Source organism: Hyperolius riggenbachi, chromosome 3, assembly GCF_040937935.1.
Source record: "Hyperolius riggenbachi isolate aHypRig1 chromosome 3, aHypRig1.pri, whole genome shotgun sequence".
In the NCBI taxonomy this organism is placed as follows: Eukaryota; Metazoa; Chordata; class Amphibia; order Anura; family Hyperoliidae; genus Hyperolius; species Hyperolius riggenbachi.
This window is the reverse complement of record NC_090648.1, coordinates 167495093-167516699: the sequence shown is the minus strand read 5'-3', so window position 1 is coordinate 167516699 and position 21607 is coordinate 167495093. Positions and strand designations below refer to the sequence as shown.

The window sequence follows — 21607 nt, the reverse complement described above, 5'->3', positions numbered from 1 at the left end:
AGTCCTCCAGGATGGCTCCTGAGTTCCCATCCCTATTGTAATATAGTTGCTAAGTTTGATTTATGTTAAAGGTAATATACTCTTAATAACTGAGTTGGTGAGGGAGGAGGAGTCCTTATATAAGGGCGGGTTCTTTTAAATTGATTACTCTTACAGGTGTTTCCGTTCGGGGAGGGACAAGCAATATCTCAGCAGCAGCCATCCTGGAGGACTCGCCGAAACACGGCTACAGGTAAGCAGCTGGGGTTTTCCTGGCTATCCTGCCAATCATCTGGCTTTAATACTTTTAGCCATAGACCCTGAACAAGCATGCAGCAAATCAGGTGTTCCTGACATTACTATCAGATCTGAGAAGATTAGCTGCATGCTTGTTTCTGTTGTGATTCAGACACCACTGCAGCCAAATAGATCAGCGAGGCTGCCAGGCAACTGGCATTGTTTAAAAGGAAACAAATATGGCAGCCTCCATATATACCTCTCACTACAGTTGTCCTTTAAAGTGTCTCTGGTTTCCTTTAAAAGAACCCGAGGTGGGTCTTAAGAAAGCTATTAGGACACAGAGGCTTGTTGTGCATACTATCACCAGCTTCTGAGCCTGTACTGTGTCCCCCCAGCCCCCCTGCGTTGTGCTCCCCCGCCCCAAAAAAACCCGCCGTGCTAATGACATGCAGTGTGTCGCTAGCCGGCTGTTTACATCCAGGATGTCACTCTCCCCCGCCTTTTCTATAGCTCCGCTTCCCACCTGCGTCCCTTCCCTCCCCGCCTCTGTAAGCTGATTGGAGGGAAGGGACACAGACGGGGAGCGGCGCTATAGATGAGGCGGGGGATCGACGGAGAGTGACATTCTGGATGTAAACAACCTGCTAGCAACACGCTGCATGTCGCTAGCACGACGGGTTTTTTTTCCGGGGGGGCAGCAGAGCGTGGGGGGGGGGGGGGGGGGTCACGGTATAGTAACAGAGGCTGGTAATAGTATGCACAACCAGCCTCTGTGTCCTAATAGCTTTCTTAAAACCCACCTCGGGTTCTCTTTAATAATACCACATAGTCGGCAATGGCCCAATTTTGACCCCTTCTCCTATTTTATCCCTCACATTTTTACAATGTGACTGAACTTCTGCTCAGCATTGTGACTATTTTAGATGTGATTTGGATCTGCAGCTAGTATAAGCTAAGCATAACACCTCATACTGTACCTGCCAGTATTATAAAATGGGAGTGATATCCATAATGCAGGTATGCTGCAGCTTTATCAAATTGATCAATTTTAACATAGTAAATTGGGGTTTGATATCTTGTTTTCCTGCTCTGAAGAACCTTAATTAATGAGTGCCTCTGTCCCCTTGCACTGTTGCTATAGCAAAGAAATGAACAGCGCTACTTAAAAACAGATGAATGCTTACCTGCAAAAAAGTGCAGACCCCACTCATGGGATACAAATACACAATGAGCACACATACAACCTGTCTACCACTTGGAGGATGTTAGTTTCCACTAACAGCTTGCAATGCAATTTGTTAGGTACTCGTCCCTCCCACTGTCGAAGAAGTCTTTCCTCCATGAAAGGGGACCTAACACTAACTAAATCCTACCTATGCATATGCATAGCCTGGGCGCGCTACCAGTAAAATTAAGAATTGCGCAGAACAAGTGGGATGTTTGTACGTTTGTAGTTCCTGGGGGGGCTCAGCGCATCTCTGAGTTGAGGCCATTCAGAGGCGGCCTGGTGATGCGCTGATCTCACTTTTTCTGCGCCTCGACAGTGGGAGGGACGAGTACCTAACAAATTGCATTGCAAGCTGTTAGTGGAAACTAACATCCTCCAAGTGGTAGACAGGTTGTATGTGTGCTCATTGTGTATTTGTATCCCATGAGTGGGGTCTGCACTTTTTTGCAGGTAAGCATTCATCTGTTTTTAAGTAGCGCTGTTCATTTCTTTGCTATGTTTGATTTAATTCTGGTCAGCTGCTCCCACTTGTTAGTTTTTCTTTGGTGTATATGCAGAGCCTCTGTTTGGTTCAAGGTGCGTTTTGTAGTTCCTGGGGGGGCTCAGCGCATCTCTGAGCTGAGGCCATTCAGAGGCGGCCTAGTGATGCGCTGATCCCACTTTTTCTGTGCACTGTTGCTATGTTTGTCTCCTCCTTCGTATGATACCATGTTTTCTTTGTTTTTAGGAGAACTTACAGGAGAAGAATGTAAGAAGCAGATAATAAACAGTCTCTGTTCTAGCCGGTAAATGTATTTACAAAGTGGTTTAAAATTCTGCTTTTAGTTTGTCGTTCCTGTATACTGAGTGTTGTGTAATAAGTGAAAGCGCTTTGAAAACTTTCTAAAGCTACTGTACTATTGCAAATGCATGCATTTTAATGACTTGTTTCTGTTTTACTAACTAGATGGGATCCAAAATGTGTAATTTTCCTTACGTCAATGTTCAGGTAAGATTAGGGTTGTCAAACTTTATTCTCACTCTCCCGTCTACTTGGTTGTGGAAAACAAAAGATTGCTTTCTTAAAACAGAAAGAATTTGAGATAATTCAGTTGGGAGTGAGCATGATGTGTCCCAGTGCATCACTGCTGAATATATGCAAATTATCCATTGTTGTCCCTGCAAGCTAGCCACACCTCCAGATCCGCTGGAATGCAACGATGTGTCAGCTAATTAAAATTTCAGAGCCAGAATAATTTTAATAAGCTGACACATCATTTCATTCCAGCAGATCTGGAGGTGTGGCTAGCTTGCAGGGACTACAAAGGATAATTTGCATATTTCAGCAGTGATGCACTGGGAGGCATTTCGGAGCTCACTCCAACCTGAATTATCGCAAATTCTTTCTGTTTTAAGAAAGCAATCCTTTGTTTTCCATAGCATTTTATTAACCTCCCTGGCATTCAGTATCCCCAGGATTTATGTGCAAAAAGTGATCTAATTAATTTTCATAACCTTTTTTTTTCCTGTAATTTGCCAAAATGTGTCAAGCAAGGGTCAAGCATACAGTGCAGGAGAGTGTTCACAGCATATTTTGTATTGACGTGTATATCCGTCAATACCGCCAGGGAGATTAAATGAAGAGGGCTTTTAGGTCCATTGTGGCCCCTTACACACTCCTAAGAGTTCTGGTTCACCATGAGCTTGCTGAGTACTCTGAACTACTTGGTTGTGTATCTCCCTTTCCTATGTTTCACCACTTTGTTGTATCTCCCTTTCCTGTGTTCCACTACTCTGTTGTATCTCCCTTCTCTATGTTCCACCCCTCTGTTGTATCTTTCTTCCCTATGCCCCCCCCCCCCCCATTGTTGCAATTCTCTTCCCTATGTTCCTCCGCTCTATTGTATCTCTCTTCCCTATGTTCCACCCCTCTGTTGTACCTCCCTTCTCTATGTTTCACACTAAATTCTATCCTTCTGTGTGTGTGGCCCATCATACTCTTTTACCCCTCTGTTGCATCTCCCTTCCATATGTTCCACCCCTCTACCGTATCTTTCTTCCCTATGTTTGACACTAAATGCTATCCTTCTGTGTGTCTCCCATCATGATGTTCCACACTCTTTTACCCCTTAATTTGCATCTCTCTTCTGTATGTTCCACACTCTATCCTGACCCACTGCACGTTTCCCTTCTTCATGTTTCCACTGGTGGGCTCTACCCCACCCTAATTTCTGTTCTCTGTCACTCACTCAACAAAGCAGACCAGACTCCTGCCAAACAACTGTCCATGGACCATAAATTCTTGATCATGCAAGCTTGTTAAAACTCACCAGATACAGTGTTCTCCCCAAGCTCTTTTAGCCGGGCGCTCCACCCGGCTGGTTTTGGTGAGACTGTCATCAGCTCACTTCCTCTCCTGCTGTAAGCAGTTGTGCAGAGAAGCACCGGTCCTGCATTTTCTCATCTCACCCCACCCGGCTACTTTTTCATGCCACCCGGCTAGAAAAAAAATTCTGGGGAGAACACTGAGATAAATATGTATATATTGTGTGGGTTAAGATATTTGACTTTGAACAGGTTGTTAGGATACAGTAGATCCTAATACTAAAAAGATGTACCGTAAGATTAGATTACTGTCTCTACAATCAGAATTGTACATTCTACGGTTTGCTTGATTCCTCTGTGGTTTTCAACTGAAGATAGAATTGTACAAACGTGCGTATGCAGAGGCTGGATGGTGATTGTAACTAATTTTCCCAAGTGTGCATTTTTATTCTGCATTATGTAGCAATGTAAAATGCAGTATTGTATAAAGGGATGATCAGTAAGATGCAAATTGTTCAGGGTTGATGCAGGATTACGCACCAATCAAATCCGGACAGTGTGGAATTCAATTGGTCTATTTTCAAGCTGCATACATTTGCATACAGAATTTGCACAATCCTGAATCATCTCAGAATGATTTGCATCTCATTGACCATCCCTAGTTGTATACAGAATGTTGTATTTTCAGTGTTTGCTTCGATACAATTTCATATTCATGTGTGTTTCTATTCAGGGATGTTCTGCTCACTTCGGAAGAGCTGCAGTTTGTTGTGGAGAAGGTGTTAAGATTGCTGTCTAAGTTGGACCTCCAAGAAATGCCTCCTTTGGTTTATCAGTTGCTTCTTCTTTCTGCTAAAGTAAGAACACATTGTGATTCATGCAGTGTGCTGTACATTATTATTATTATTATTATTATTATTATTTATTGTATTTTTAAAGCGCCAACATATTACGCAGCGCTGCACAATAAATAAATGGGTTAACATACAGGTAGAACATACGGAAACTCACAACAAAACAAGATCATGCAAATGATTTGATAACAATACAGTGTCATAGGTCAAAATAGAGACTGTTCGAGTCTACAAGAGGGGTGGTTGTGAGAAGATTGCATAATCAAGCTGGATACATTAGGGAGGAGGGCCCTGCCAGAGGCTTACAATCTAAAGGGTGGGGTGGAGACAATAGGTGCGTCTTTTGAGAGGGGGTCTAACAGAACATATTATGGTGCTGGTGTAGAGGGGTATGCGAGCGTGAAGAGGTGAGTCTTGAGAGCTTGTTTGAAGGTATTAAAGGTGGGGGCGAGTCTGACGGCTGGTGGGAGAGAGTTCCAGAGAGTAGGGGCAGCCCTGGTGAAGTCCTGCAATCGTGCGTGTGACTGAGTTAAGCGTGGTGCGACTAGGCGCAGGTCATTGGAGGATCGGAGGGGGCGGGCTGGTATGTGCCTGTGGACCAGATCAGCGATGTAGGTCGGGCAGGTCTTGTGCACCGATTTGTAGGCCAAGCACAGGATTTTGAAATTGATCCTAAAGCTGATGGGGAGCCAGTGTAGTGCTTTACAGAGCGGAGTTGTAGAGGCGCTGCGGTGAGAAGAATGTATCAGTTTGGCTGCCGCATTCATTACCAATTTAAGTGGGTCAGTACGGTTAGAGGGGAGGCCAGATAAAAGAGAATTGCAGTAGTCTAGGCGGGAGATGACAAGGGCGTGGATAAGGAGTTTAGTGGTGTCAGGGGACAGGTAGGAGCGGATCTTGGAGATGTTGCGGAGGTGGAAGTTGCAGGATCTGGCAATACCTTGGATGTGGGCTGTAAAGGAAAGTTCAGAGTCCAGAGTAACGCCTAGACAGCGGGCTTGGGAGGTAGGGTGGATAGTAGTATTTTCAATAGTGACGTGCAGATCTGGGAGGGGTGCAGCTGTGCGGGGTGGGAATATTAGAAGCTCAGTCTTGTCCAAATTAAGCTTCAGGTACCTGGCAGCCATCCAGGAGGAAATGGATGTGAGGCAGGCAGAGACTTTGTCCATGGTAGAGGAGGAGAGATCTGGGGTGTGGAGATATATCTGGGTGTCGTCGGCATACAGGTGATAATTGAAACCCATGGAGGAGATGATTTTGCCAATTGAGGCAGTATAGAGTGAGAACAGTAGTGGTCCTAGGACGGAACCTTGAGGAACACCAACTGAGAGGGGTGTAGGAGTGGATGAGGAGCCATTGAAAAATGTTGTGAAGGAGCGGTTGGAGAGGTATGAGGAGATCCAGGCTAAGGCTAGGTCCTGAATGCCCATTAGCTGCAGGGAGTGGAGGAGGAGGGAGTGGTCGACAGTGTCAAATGCCGAGGAGAGGTCCAGGAGGAGCAGGATGGAGTATTTACCTTCGGCTTTGGCAAGGGCAAGGTCGTTTACCACTTTGGTGAGGGCTGTTTCTGTAGAATGGGCTGTGCGAAAACCAGACTGCAGGGGATTGAGAAGGGAGTTGGAGTTAAGGAAGTTGGTCAGGCGTTGGTGGGCCAGGCGTTCAAGAATTTTTGAGGCAAAAGGGAGGAGAGAGATTGGGCGGTAGTTGGATGGCAGAGCAGGGTCGAGTGAAGATTTCTTTAGCAGGGGAAGCACAGTGGCCTGTTTGAATATGGAGGGGAAGATGCCGGTGGAGAAGGAGAGGTTGAACAGATGGGTAAGGAAAGGGGCCAGATCAGAAAAATGTGGGCGCAGAGAATCAGATGGGACCGGATCTAGGGGGCAGGAAGTGGCAGGTGAAGTTGCCAACAGCTGGTTGACTTCCTCCACCGTGACAGGATTGAAGGAGGTAAGGGAGGAGAAACCTCCTTAGCAGTAATCCCGAGTCAGGCTCGGGATGGATATCTGCAGCTCAGAGCGGTAACCCCATGCCTGAGTGAGTTATATGCAGGAGCTGCTTCAGAGCTCTCCGTGGTATGTATTTTTTCTTGTTTTTAGGCTAAAAGCTTGTGAAATAAATTGCACGACTTTTAGACCTTAAATCTAGAAATAATCATAACGCCAGGGTTGTTAAAGTGGACCTGATCTAGTGGAATAAGTTATCAAATAAGCGTAACACAGCTTTTTTTTAGCAGTGTTACTCATGTTTCCTTAGTACTTAAGTATTTAAAGGATAGCAAAGCTCAAAATGTTTGGAGAAACGGGTGGAGCAGGCATATATATTCCCCTGTTCTCCTATCTGCCCCCGTAGTTCACCTAAAAGCCCCCCGGGGAGCCTCTTCCAGTCGGCAGGGTCGGGCTTACTGCGCCGGCCGGGCTGCAAGGGTCCTACAGTGTGCACCTGTGCCCGGGAACACACTGCGCATGCGTATGACGTCACTACGTCATGCACAGTGCACTCATGGACACGCGCTCTAGGATGCGCGCAGCCCGGCCTGAGCAGTAAGCCAGACTTGTTTCTCCAAACATTTTGGGCTCTGGTATCCTTTAAACCCAAGATGAGAGTGATATGGAGGCTGCCATCTTTATTTCCTTTTAAACAAAAACCAGTTACTTTGCAGTTATGTTGATCTTCAGGCATCAGTAGTGTCTGAATCACACACCAGAAACAATTACGTGGCTGATCCAGCCAGACTTGAATCGGAGCACCTGATCTGCATGCTCGTTCAGGGTCTATTACTGAAAGTATTAAACCTCGTACACATGCGTGACTAATCCTGTTACTGTTATCCTCCAGTGGTGTTTACGATTGGGGGAAAAAGGGAGGGGGGCGGGTTAAGGAGCGCAGGACCAATGGGAGGCGCTCAATGATTCCCTATGGCAAAGAGGACAGCGTGTGGCGTTTTACTACTTCAGAAGTAAATATAGATATGTTGATAGATGGCATTTGATGAGAGACTTGTATTTCTTTGATGTAGCGAATCTGGGAGCTCATACTTATCTGTAAATAATGTTTTTGATACTATGTTATGAGATATAGTGCCCAATCAGCAATAGGTAATGCTGATTGAAAGGCTTATGAACCAATGGTAGCCAGAACTGAGTGGGAGGGATTGAATCTGCATATGCACTCCCCCCAGTGCAGAGTATATAAGGCTGCCTTTGGATGTAGCTCATTTGATGACTAATTGAGCTAGAGAGCAAAGCTCTCATTTTTTGTTTTCCATATGATGTGATTGTTATATGATATGTTATGCACTTAGCACCCTAGCACGTAGCACCTTTATTCCCTGACGACGGCTCCAATTAGGGGGCCGAAACATGTTGGATTTGTGGTGGAGGGAATCTTTATAGAACTTTAGCAATCTTAGTGAGGAGTAGGGTGATCGGATATAGATTTGTCAATTATCTGATCACGAGAGTCAATCCTACCTCAGTTAGTAAATAATACATATGGAAATTCAATTTTAATTTTAACAATAAAAGTTATATTTTAATATATATATATATATATATATATATATATATACACACACACACACACACACACACACACACACACACACACACACACACACACACACACACACACACACACACACACACACACACACACACACACACACACACACACACACACACACACACACACACACACACACACACACACACACACACACACACACACACACACACACACACACACACACACACACACACACACACACACACACACACAAATACTCTGGATAGCAATCAATTCTGTGTTTCTCTAATCTCGACTGAGGCAGCTGTTACAACCACATCAGCTGTGTGTACAGAGGGTCCTGATCTTCGACCCGCAATGCGCAAGCTATCCGCTTGGCGGGTCAACTCACCCCCAGCAGGGGCTGATTCTTTTGTGCACACTGCTCCCCCACCCGCCACATGACGTCACGCACGTGCCACTCCGTTGCCCCTCCGCATAACAACAGTACATGTCCTCAGCTGCTCGATCCCCGACAGGCGACATCCATGAAAGGTGTGTAGAAACCTTTATAGTTGCAGGGTCAGAGGGACAGCCAGGCAACTTGCTTTGTTTAAAAGTGAATAAATAGGCATATTCCATATCACTCTCACCTCGGGTTCCCTTTAGAACAAAGCATATCTGAGTTGAGGAGGATCCCCTGGTGACATAACATCACAGGAGGGTAGATGTGCTCACCACTAACATTAATACAGGCTCCGGGAAGACACCAGTGAAGCTAGTAACATGTAATTTGGATATCTTACAGGCAGCTTAGTTGTGCTATAAGGGCCTGTTTCTTATTTATGCCTCTGCATGTACACACTGAAATTCATGTCCACTTCTTATACGCTTATGTGAGAAAGTAAGTTGTTTAATGCACATTCTACTTTAAATGTGTTTTGGTTTCTGTAAGACAGGTATGAGAAGGCCCAATCTTTTACTTCCCAACCTCTTTATTTCTTAATACTTTTTATGCAGGGCAGTAAAAAGACTATATTGGAGGGCATTATAACAGTTTTTAACGATCTGGATCAGAAGTTGATGCAAGAGTCAAAGAACGAAGAGTGAGTAAAATATACTAGCCATCATTGATAGTCATTGTGTAAGCATTCAATTTAATAGTTGGGGCATTAACCTGGTAGCAGGTTTAAAAAAAATATTTCGTTTGAATCTGCTGTGCACTCTAAAACTCTGCCACTGATCTTGATTGGTTGCCTAGTGCAGCCAAATGAGGGTGTGACAGAGAGCAGTTATAGTTACCTGTTCTGGACAGCTCCTTCTCTTCCTCCACCCGTGGCCCTGAACTTCCGACATGTATTCTGGGTCCCCATCTGATCACATGATATGACGTGATTGGGATCAGCATTACAGTGCCACACGGTGGTTGAAGAGGGGTGCTGGAATAGACTCTCCCATCACCCCTCTTCCACCCACAAGTGGCACTGTAACGCTGACACAGTCTCCTGGATCCCAATCGCCCAGTCGCCTGGACAGGTAACTATAAAAGCTCCCTGCCGCCCACTCTGCATACCTTGCCAGGCTGGGCGACAGGAAAAATTTGGCCCTGCTAAAAGTTTAAACAAAGACAGTTTGGAAGTTGTGCTTTGTGTTAGAACACAACATTTTTCCAACAGTGTTGGAGAATAGTGGAAAACATAAATGACCCAGAAAACCTGAGGACATTTTCCACAGAACGAAAGAACTTGCCCAAGAAATCCAAGAATTTATGAATGCACTTTGACAATGTGTTTCGCAGGTAATATTCCTACTTCCTTAGTTGTCTTTTGGCAGACCCTGGCCAGTACATAGCGTGAGCACATTTGTCCTTTTTTTCCTGAAGCAGGTGGAATGTTGACCGCAAGCATTTTGCAAAGAGCGATAATGAATTGTTAGCGTTACCTGTGGTGTATGACCTTCCTTTGGATACATTTTTTTTGTCGTATGGGTGTGTCCATAATATCAGATTTTCAGCATCTTCCCTGGGATCAGTTATTGCATTGCCTAGAGATGCACATTTTTGCCATCTTATAACCAGGGGTTTTTATTTTTAGTTTTGTTTTTTTAAAGTCCAGGTTTACTGCATCACCTATGTTCCCAATTAGAATCCAGCATGCAATGCAGTGTAAAAAATAAATTGGCAAGATTGGTACGTTGGCAAAACCAATCAACTCCTGACTAAGCGTATGGCCCAACAAAGGAGAGACAACTCTTCAGGTCAAGATTCTGCAGTATAGCTACATATTAAGCAGAATAAAAACACTTTTTAGGGTTGAGGAGTTTCTTTTGTACAGAGTTTGCAAGAAGAAAGAAAGAAGCCATCTATGTAAAACTGGAGTAACCCTCACTAAACAGGAAAGGGGTATTATCTTGTTTTCTTATACATTTTGTGGGCACTCCACTCTGTCAGGCATGTAAATAACATCTGTAAAACAAAGATGATCAGTGAGTTACATATTTATGCAGTATGTTGCAAATTTTTGTTGCAGATTGCATGCAACTTTGAAATGACCATTATCTGCAACTCCTTCTTTTCTTTGGCTCATTTGCAGGCTACGTGCAGTTTGGAATAAATTTGCTATTGCAGTTTATTTTTAGTTGATGATCTTTGCTGCATGATTGTGTCAATAATCAAAAGTAAGTGCATTACCTGTACTTATAAAATGCCTAGGAATCACCTTCACTCATTGGAAGTGAAGAATTTACATTTGATGAAACAGCTGCTAAAAACACAAAAAGGATAGAAGGCACCTTTTGGTTTTTACATTCTTTTTTTCGAGTTACTGTGAAAAGTCATCAGAATCGTCTACAGAGAAAGGACATTAAGTGATGCTGGCTAGACATTGCCAAATATGGTAACGAGCATCAAATATTAAGTTTAGTTTGCTTATAAAATGGATGAAGGGGCTTTATGTAGCGCATTCACACAGAGCTTGCCCATATACACTAGCTTTATGTAAGGATTGTATGCAGCAATATTCATACACTCCTTGTGGTGATTCATTACATGTAGGACTGCCATAAACCAGCTCCGTGTTGTGTAGTGCATGTGCAAAGCATTTATCTTATGGTGTGTACACATGCTATACAAAACTTTCCATAGCCACCTCGGCAGAGAATTAAGCGTGTATACAGGTGTCATTTGTGCTTGTTTTAAGATTTGGAATGCCAGACGTAACAGCAGTGACCTCTCCGAGCACATTATTCTCCTCTTTACCCCGCCCACCTGAAGCCACTCCACCATGTACTGCGCCGTCATATCACCCTACCTTCCCTTAAAAGTAAACACTGTATTATAGGAGTGTTCGGCCCCTGAACTGTTGCCCATGGTATCACATCCCAATCCACTTGATTGGCAACCAGTGTGTGTGTTTGTGTGTGTGTGTACCTTTTTTGTTCCAGTGCGTTATACTGTGTATATTGTGACCAACCGATCACAGACTTGCATATCAAACAGGTGAGCTCATGAATCATCACTGCTTGACTACGCTAGAACACATGAATTATAATGAATTGGATAAGGTGTAAAATGGTGAAAGAAAGGGATTATGGTTTCCTTCCTTTGCACAAAATTCTAACAGCTGTTACTTTTCTATATTCTTTTGTAGCTCTTTAGACCTAGATGATTGTTCTATACCAAAAGACCAGCTTCGCCAGGTGGAGGGTACCATCATCTTACACATTGTTTTTGCTATAAAGTTTGACCAGGACCTAGGGAGAGAGCTTGTTAAGGTAAATTATCTCTGAATTTCAGTAAATCCGCAAATTTCGTCACCAAGATATTTAAAAAAAAAAAAAAAAAAAAGCTTTTGCACCACATAAATTGTATTTTGTGCATTCAATTTGTGCTTCTATTTTTAATAACAGTAGCCTAGTGTTCATATATGTACCATAATCAATCGGTCTTTATTACTGAAAATGAGTAGATAATCAGATTACACTTTCTGATATAAAGGAGGTACTTTTCCTCCCACCCCACTTTCCCTCCTCACAGTCATGTGACTCTCCTGAGCTACAGTAGTTAGCAGAGTTAGCTGTCGGGCTTGCTTTAAAGGGTGTTTTGTATACACTGGCATGTTCCCTTGCTGTCCACAGTTTCTACATGTAGAAAAGTGGCGAGTCTCCTCTGTTCAGGGTGTGTTTATAGCTTAAAGAGAATCTGTATTGTTAAAATCGCACAAAAGTAAACATACCAGTGCGTTAGGGGACATCTCCTATTACCCTCTGTCACAATTTCGCCGCTCCCCGCTGCATTAAAAGTAGTCAAAAACAGTTTTAAAATGTTTGTTTATAAACAAACAAAATGGCCACCAAAACAGGAAGTAGGTTGATATACAGTATGTCCACACATAGAAAATACATCCATACACAAGCAGGCTGTATACAGCCTTCCTTTTGAATCTCAGATCATTTGTGTGTTTACCTTCTGTCCCCTTCTTCTCTCATGCACTGAACATTACAGGCTTCCTGCAGACAGCTCTGCCTGTGCCTGTGTTTGTAATTCCTCAGTATGTGTCAGCCAGCTACTTTCACAGCCTAACAGGAGAATTTTTATCCAGCTCTCTTCGATTACTGATAAGATAGCAGAGAAGTTGCTGGCTTATGTAAATAAAACACACACTGGAGTGTGCATAGAGGAACAGACCAGCACGGAAGAGTTGGCAGCCTTCCAGACACAGGCCGACAAGTCTGACAGGGGAAAGATACATTGATTTATTACAGAGACCGTGATAGTACAAAGTGCTGCAGTGAGCCAGAACAGATTAGAATAGGTTTAGGAACTTGTAGCATGGTAGAAAAAACGTTGTAATTTTTGTTACAGAGTCACTTTAAGTACACTTAAATATCTACTCCCAAATCTGTACAGGTAGCTTTTCAAGTATTGGGGCCGAACCTCCGATTTTAGGTTCGCGAACCGGGTTCGCGAACTTCCGCGTAAGGTTCGGTTCGCGTAAAAGTTCGCGAACCGCAATAGACTTCAATGGGGATGCGAACTTTGAAAAAAAAAAAATTATGCTGGCCACAAATGTGATGGAAAAGATGTTTCAAGGGGTCTAACACCTGGACCCCCAGGTGGAGGAGTGGGATACATGCCAAAAGTCCCCGGGAAAAATCTGGATTTGACGCAAAGCAGCGTTTTAAGGGCAGAAATCACATTGAATGCTAAATGACAGGCCTAAAGTGCTTTAACACATCTTGCATGTGTATACATCAATCAGGTAGTGTAATTAAGGTACTGCTTCACACTGACACACCAAACTCACCGTGTAACGCACCGCAAACAGCTGTTTGTGTAGTGACGGCCGTGCTGGACTGGTGCGCACCATGGCGAGAGTGCAGGTTTTGGTGGCTTTACAGCCCATATGGTCGCCTGGCTGATGAACAGAACAGGTATGCAGTGGCGGGTTCACTGAACAGAACAGGTATGCAGTGATGGGTTCACAGAACAGGTATGCAGTGGCGGGTTCACTGAACAGGTATACAGTGGCGGGTTCACTGAACACAACAGGTATGCAGTGGCGGGTTCATTGAACAGGAATACAGTGGCGGGTTCACTGAACAGGAATACAGTGGCGGGTTCACTGAACAGAACAGGTATGCAGTGGTGGGTTCACTGAACAGGTATGCAGTGGTGGGTTCACTGAACAGGTATGCAGTGGTGGGTTCACTGAACAGGTATGCAGTGGTGGGTTCACTGAACAGGTATGCAGTGGTGGGTTCACTGAACAGGTATGCAGTGGTGGGTTCACTGAACAGGTATGCAGTGGTGGGTTCACTGAACAGGTATGCAGTGGTGGGTTCACTGAACAGGTATGCAGTGGTGGGTTCACTGAACAGGTATGCAGTGGTGGGTTCACTGAACAGGTATGCAGTGGTGGGTTCACTGAACAGGTATGCAGTGGTGGGTTCACTGAACAGGTATGCAGTGGTGGGTTCACTGAACAGGTATGCAGTGGTGGGTTCACTGAACAGGTATGCAGTGGTGGGTTCACAGAACAGGTATGCAGTGGTGGGTTCACAGAACAGGTATGCAGTGGTGGGTTCACAGAATAGGTATGCAGTGGTGGGTTCACAGAATAGGTATGCAGTGGCGGGTTCACTGAACAGGTATGCAGTGGTGGGTTCACTGAACAGGTATGCAGTGGTGGGTTCACTGAACAGGTATGCAGTGGTGGGTTCACTGAACAGGTATGCAGTGGTGGGTTCACTGAACAGGTATGCAGTGGTGGGTTCACTGAACAGGTATGCAGTGGTGGGTTCACTGAACAGGTATGCAGTGGTGGGTTCACTGAACAGGTATGCAGTGGTGGGTTCACTGAACAGGTATGCAGTGGTGGGTTCACTGAACAGGTATGCAGTGGTGGGTTCACAGTACAGGTATGCAGTGGTGGGTTCACAGAACAGGTATGCAGGTATCCAGTGGGCTCACTGAACAGAACAGGTATGGTGGGCTCACTGAACAGAACAGGTATGCAGCCAGGAACAAGCTAAGCCTAACTAATCTTTCCCTATGAGAGACAGTCTGCAGCAGCTCGCCCTACTCTCACTAACGCAGGCACACGAGTGAGCGTAATGGCCGCCGCTGCCTGCCTTTTATTAGGGGGGGAGTGGCTCCAGGGGCTAGTGTAGCCTAATTGGCTACACTGGGCCTGCTGACTGTGATGTAGAGGGTCAAAGTTGACCCTCATGGTGCATTATGGGGCGAACCGAACTTCCGCAAAAGTTCGCCTGCGGGACACGAACGCGAACCACTGAAGTTCGCATGGAACCGTTTGCAGGCGAACCGTTTGGCCCAACTCTAGTTGTCAGTACATGTCCATAGATAGGATGCTTGACGCGTAGCTGAAGGGATATTGGCGCTGGGAGATGAGTAGGCCGAGTAACATTTCATTTGCGCTTCGCTCGCAACTCTGCATACACTGATAAGGGAGCTGCCAACACTGGGGCATAGATGACTACCTATACTGGGGAGGGGGCTGCCTAATACTGGGGCACTGATGGCTACCTATACTTGGGAGGAGCTTCCTAATACTGGGGGCCATCTGGCTACCTATACTGGGAGGGGGCTGCCTAATACTGGGGGCACACCTACCATAGCTACCTAAACTGGAGAGGGGTTGCCTAATACTGAGGGCACACCTAGCTACCTAAACTGGAGAGGGGCTGCCTAATACTTAGGGCACACCCCCAGTAGCCACCTAGGCTGGGGAGGGGGCTGTCTAATACTGGAGGCACACCTGGCTACCTATACTTGGGAGGAGCTTCCTTATACTGGGGGCACACCTGGCTACCTAAACTGAGGAGGGGTTGTCTAATACTGGAGGAAAACACCCAGTAGCCACCTACACTGGGGAGGGGGCTGCCTAATATTGGGGGCACCCCACCCCCAATAAGCAGCATTATTTTGATATGCCTTAGCATTATTATGATATGCCTTATTTCATAACATCTGACCCGTAAGGCTTTCTTAGTATTATCTATGATTATTGAAATGGATCCATATCATGAGTCAGTTTGAGTGCATTTGCATTGTGCAGAATACTGTTTTGATTTATCTATTCTTTATAACAGGCTGCCCAGCAGGGGGACACAAGCAAGTTCTTATGTCCTTTCATTGTCGCTCTTCTGTTGTCTGTGTCAAGAATACACAGATTTGAGAAACAGGTGAGAATAATTCTATCATCCAGTCTGTTTGATACTGGAATATTTATTTGTTTTAGGAAATTATTTATCATTAAAGTCAATGGGAAACAAAACAAAACAAACAGATACTCACCTAAGGAGAGGGAAAGCTCTGGGTCCTATAGAGACTTCCCATTCCTCTCGCAATCCTCTCATTCCATTGCGGTCACCCCCGGTAGCAGTATTCAATCGATCGGTCGAATACTGCTCTCTGCCGCCGCAGGAGGCTTCGGAATTCTTCGGGAGCCTGAGTGTTCCAGATGACGGACGGCTCTGTACTGCGCTAGTGCGCTCTCTCTCACACTCATGCATGTGCAGTACAGAGGCGCCCGTTTTCAGGAGCACTTGGGCTCCCAAAGCCTCCCGCGGTGGGGAATTCAAACGGAGGAGCCAGTGCTGGAATGAGTGGACCATAAGAGGAGCGGGAAGGCTCTATAGGACCCAGAGCTTTCCCTCTCCCTAGGTAAGCATCTTTCTTTCTTTTTCCCCACTTATCATTAGCTTTAGGCTAATTTCACACCAGGACGTTGCATTAGAGGGGGCGTTAAGGTCGCATAACGTCCCCCTAACGGAACGCCTGGTGGTGCTAGATCTGGACGTCAGAGTGAGCCGCGTTGTGCAGCTCACTCTGGCGTCAGTGATGCCGTGATGCGCACTCTTGTGCGCATGCGGCATCACGTGGTCCCGCCGGCCAATCGCCGCACAGAGCGGCTGCTCCAGGAAGTAAACACTGCACGTCATAACGTGCAGTGCATATTAATTAGCCATGTGCCTGGCCGCTCTCCGCTCCTCCCCAACATTACTGAGCATGTGCAAGCAGTCTAACGCGGCTCAGCCGCGTCCAAAGTACTGCATGCAGTACGTTGTCTTGTGACGCAGCGTTACAATGTAACGCAACGTCCGCACTGTGAACAGCCCCATTGATTTTTCATTACTGTGCGGTGGGCTGCGTTACAGGCTGCTCTAACGTGCGCCTGTAACGTCCCACTGTGAAACCAGCCTAAAAGTTTGCAGTTTCTCAACATTTGGAACACTAAAAGGTGTGCTGTGGCTGACTGAGACCTGTATATAGGGAGTTGGCAGTACATGAGAACTTCAGGAGCATTGCTGTGTGAGGTGTGCATACTGCATACTATAAATAGAAGGCACACACGCTATATTCTGATATATTTAGGAGGAAAAGACCTTCCTTTATTATAACTGCATTATTGATCAGGGGCAGTTTTAAGTTCTATTATCCAATAAAAGAAAAGACTGATATAAGTGCAAACTTTTACAGAAGTTCACTTTTTCACATATTTTCTTAAGTAATTGTCGCTTAAAGCGGATCCAATATGAAAAACTAACTATTACAAGTAATTTCTCTATATATCTTATCTAAAGTTTAGATAATTTACACAGCAAATCTAGCTGCAAACAGCTTAAATAGAATATGATTATTTCTTCCTGTGATACAATGAAAGCAGCCATGTTGTTTGTAAACATTACACAGAAGCAGGCTAATCTGCAGCCTGTGAAAAAAACCTACTTCCTCCTCCCTCCTCCCCTCTGCCTCTGAAATCTCTGGCTAGTAATACCTCCCCCTCCTACTGCCCAGACTGAGCTCCCATGAGCCCTTGCTACTGTCTGAAAATGACTTGGCTCTCTGAAAACCTGTGGGCATGGCTTGTTTAGTTTATAGGGAATTAGAGCATTAAAACAAAAACAAAAAAAGTATTTGGCTTGAGGAATTCCCTATAAACAATAGGAAAGGAACACAATTATGCAATGAGTAAAAGTTCATCTCGAATCCACTTTAATGCAGTGTAGTGAGAAGATGAATGTGATGCACACACCTAGAGGTGTCTGCAGGGCGTTATTACTTTTAAGTTATTACTTTGTTTTCCAGGAAGTTCTCAAATATGAAAATGCCCCCTTAAAGGACTCCCGAGGCAAACAGCAAAATCTTCATTTACTTACATGGGGCTTCTTCCAGTCTCTAGAAGTCATTTGGGTCCCTTGCTCCGTTCCTCCTCGCTGACCGACTGTAAAGATTGCCAACCCATCGATGGGACTGCACTTATGTGCGGGCGCGTCCACGTCACCGGGGGCCCTGATGATGTGGGGGCGCGTGCCATCCCACACATGCGTAGAAGCGCCAACCCTCCAATGGGTCAATGATCCTTACAGGCGGCCTGCAGGATACCAAGAAGTACCAAAGCTGCAGCAAGAGACCCATATGATTTCTAGGGGCTGGAAGAAGCCCCGTGTAAGTAAACGTAAATGTTGCTGTTCGCCTCAGGAGTCCTTTAAAGGGAACTTGAAGTGAGAAGGATATGGAGGCTGCCATATTTATTTCCTTTTAAACAATGCAGATTGCTTGGCAGCCCTGCTGATCTCTTTGGCTGCAGTAGCGTGAATCACACACCTGAAACAAGCATGCAGCTAATCAAGACATTTTTGTCAGAAATATTTGATCTACATGCTTGTTTAGAGTCTATGGCTAAAAGTAGGATCAACAGGACAGTCAGGCAATGTGCATTATTTAAAAGGAAATAAATATGGCAGCCTCCATAAACCTCTCACTTCAGGTGTCCTTTAAGTTCCTGATGTCTACTTTGAGTTGACCTCTTCTTATTTCGGCACTTTAGTATTACTTTTTGAGGTCACCATTGTAGTTATAAACAGCAGGAAAGTGCAGGTACATGTCATGTATATAGCTATGGCACTAGTAATATTGGTGCTGGATAACAAGCTGAGAGTTGTGCTAGTTCCTGCATTAATCACTTCTCTGATATTCTAAACTGTTCCAAAGCTATTCTACCTAGCCAAACTAACCCCACCCCCTATACAATGCTTATGTTCCACTTTTCTTGCAACAACCAACCCAAATAGCCCGAATTATAACATAGCCTGAAACCTTAACCCCTGTTCTACCTCAAGTTTAATCTTGGCCCTGACCTTTCCCCTATGTCTTAAGCTGGCCACTAACGGTCCAATTTCTAGCGAAAAATCGTTTGAGTGATCAGATATTCTGATCAGACGAAAAATCGTTCTCTACACCATCAACTAACCAATCGTTGCTTCCTATCACGACCACCAAGAAAATCCAAATTTTCGTTCGACGAAAATTCATTCGGGCAACATTTTTTTCACTCGTTCATAATCGATTGTGTCCACCAATGGAGATTTACAACCAATCCGATCAGAATTTCTGATCGCTCGAACGATTTTTCGCTAGAAATTGGACCGTTAGTGGCCAGCTTAACTCTAACCTTACCCTAATCTCTCTTCTTATCCATCCTTAACCTCATTCTAAGCAATTGCAGGGTCATCAGGCACACAGAATTGGGCTGTGTGGCCATCTCTCTGATGTACAGCTGTCAGGGAGTTGATTACTTTTGCTCAGTAGTGAAAGTAGTACATAAGCAAATAACGCAAGATAATGAAAATCCAGCGCATGATTTACAATTTTGTAGGTGAATGCAAAAATATACTTCTTGTGCTTGCTGGGCAGTGTGGGGTATCGGGATGCAACAGTGGGTGACGCTGGTGCACTTAACCTCATTCTAACTACTTTCCCCAAACCCTAACTGATAAACCTGAACCCAATTTCCTCACACTACACTTCCCAAACCTCCGTTTTCTCGCCCAGACATTTCTGGTACATACCCACTGGCACTGACACAGTTTTCTGGATTTCATGCTTTTTATTGGGCAAATCATTCCAGGATTTCAGATGCTGATGAAAAGTTTATATAATAGGACATCCGGCCAAAGCAATAACTGTGACTGTAGAGACATTTGCAGTAGCCAGTTACTAGGTGCCTCTTACTGCTTTGTTGTCATTGGTTATTCATTTGGTATATTTCATTATACAGGTGTTTGATTTCCTGAAAAGTACTATCCTGAAGGGCTTTAAAGATCACCAGTTTCAGCAAGGATCAAACTTTCTGCGGGATTTAGTCCCACAACCAACATGTGTCTCCTCTATGCTGCTGGAAATCGTGAGAAACAGGTAGCAGAGCCCAGACATAATCCTCTGGTACTTTCTATGAAATGTGAGATTTACAGTATGATTAGAGATTGTTGCTTTCTACCTCCCCAGTGTTTTTGGTTGGGACCACGTCAGCCAAGGATTGGTGGAGCTAGGTTTTCTCTTGATGGATTCCTATGGTCCCAAAGCTATTCCAGGCGCAAAAGTGGAAACCTCTACAGGATTTTTAAAATCTCCAAGTCAACAGGCCAGTCAGCTAGGTTCAAACATTTTACTAGAGACTTTCAAGGTAAAGTAATGTGCCTACACAGTGGTTCATATGTCCTTCAGCTCTATGTGCTAATATTAATGTGATCTCTATTGCATCTTCTGTTGGACTCCGTTAGGTGCATGAAGCCATCAGGAGTGTGATTTTGGAGCAGGTTTTGAACCGCGTTATTACAAAAGCCACATCTCCAACAACACATTTTATAGGTAATATATTTTCTGATGTGTACAATACTGTGCATACAACAATGATGGGAGGATAGAAATCTCTCTACATTCTCCTGTCAGATAATACAATACATAAAATCCACTGTAATACAACTGGATATACACTCATCTGGCACCTTTTATAATAATTCATGCACTTACTTGTTGTGTTGGTAAAGCTTCCTACATTCCTATATTGTACACAGGTCCTTGCCTGGCTTCACATTATGCGGCATGTTAATACAGAAAGGTTGCTTCCCGTTTAGTATTAAAAGCCCTCAAAATGTATTGCTGATTATGTTGATTAAAGCTGAATTTAAGGCTCCTTTCACACTGTGTCGGCTGCAACGGACAATATTGTTGCAATGCAATATAGGGATATTCCTGTGGGGCTTTCACATTGAACGTGGCAGGCTCTGGTAGAGTAAAGCACAACAGCTTGTGCATTTACTGCAGCAGCGCAGCATACTTTCATTGTATGCTTCGTTTTTCAGCACCGTTGCAATGGTAAGGCGAAGCATAAAAAAATGCATTTCTTTAAACTGTTACTTAATCAGTGCACAAAACATCCTCTGTGATAGGCACACCAAACTACTAAGCATTGGTGTCCGTTCACTCTTCCTCCACCAGGTCCCCTTAAGGTGGCCACACACCATACAATTTTTTTAATATCGCTTCAATTCAAGAATTGCAATACATTTTTCAGATTGATTGTAACATTGATTGTAACATTTCAAAAATCTGACTAATGTACCACACACCTATGTTCAATTCTCCCCCAATTATGAAAAAAATGATTGAAAAAAATTGCTGGGGTCAGTACATCAAGTAATTGACAATGTACCCTACACCATTCAATTTTCATAAAAATTTATCAGAAAAATCCAACTCTCCCAATCTTTAATAAAAAAAAATAAAAAATGGAAATTCGATGAGATTTCTCAAACGAATGAAAAAAGAGCTTTCAATTTTTCAGGATAACCGATTGTTTTTATCAAATTGCTGTAAAATTGGATAATTTTATTGTATGGTATGTGGCCACCTTTAGGCTTCTTTCACACTGCGTTCGTTGGGTTATTTTTAACTGAAAGGACAACTGATATACAAGGTAATGTCCATGTTTTTCTGTGACCTCCTTCGCCTTGTACCCTGATAAACTGAAGTTTTTTTTCACAGTGCACTGCTGTGGAATACCTATAATAACCGCATTGGTTTTTTAGCTTACAGTGTAAAAAAGGCCTTTAGGAAAGACGCACACTTGTTAGGTCAAAACAAGCCTGTGGTATCTTGTAGGCATCCCAGACCCTACTGCACGTCTTCCTACAG

The 21607-nt window shown here is 44.2% G+C and overlaps 1 protein-coding gene across 8 annotated transcripts in view; it reads left to right on the top strand.

The window, feature by feature from the left end:
• FANCI (FA complementation group I) overlaps window positions 1-21607 on the top strand; it is a 104049-nt gene that overhangs the window by 40086 nt on the left and 42356 nt on the right. For all 8 annotated transcript variants that reach the window (XM_068275207.1, XM_068275203.1, XM_068275204.1 and 5 more), the window contains 9 exons: window positions 2175-2232; window positions 2394-2435; window positions 4485-4608; window positions 9130-9215; window positions 11757-11880; window positions 15721-15813; window positions 19692-19828; window positions 19919-20096; window positions 20194-20281. In XM_068275207.1, the coding sequence (XP_068131308.1) occupies window positions 2175-2232; window positions 2394-2435; window positions 4485-4608; window positions 9130-9215; window positions 11757-11880; window positions 15721-15813; window positions 19692-19828; window positions 19919-20096; window positions 20194-20281 (930 nt within the window). The remainder of the gene's footprint in view (window positions 1-2174; window positions 2233-2393; window positions 2436-4484; window positions 4609-9129; window positions 9216-11756; window positions 11881-15720; window positions 15814-19691; window positions 19829-19918; window positions 20097-20193; window positions 20282-21607) is intronic.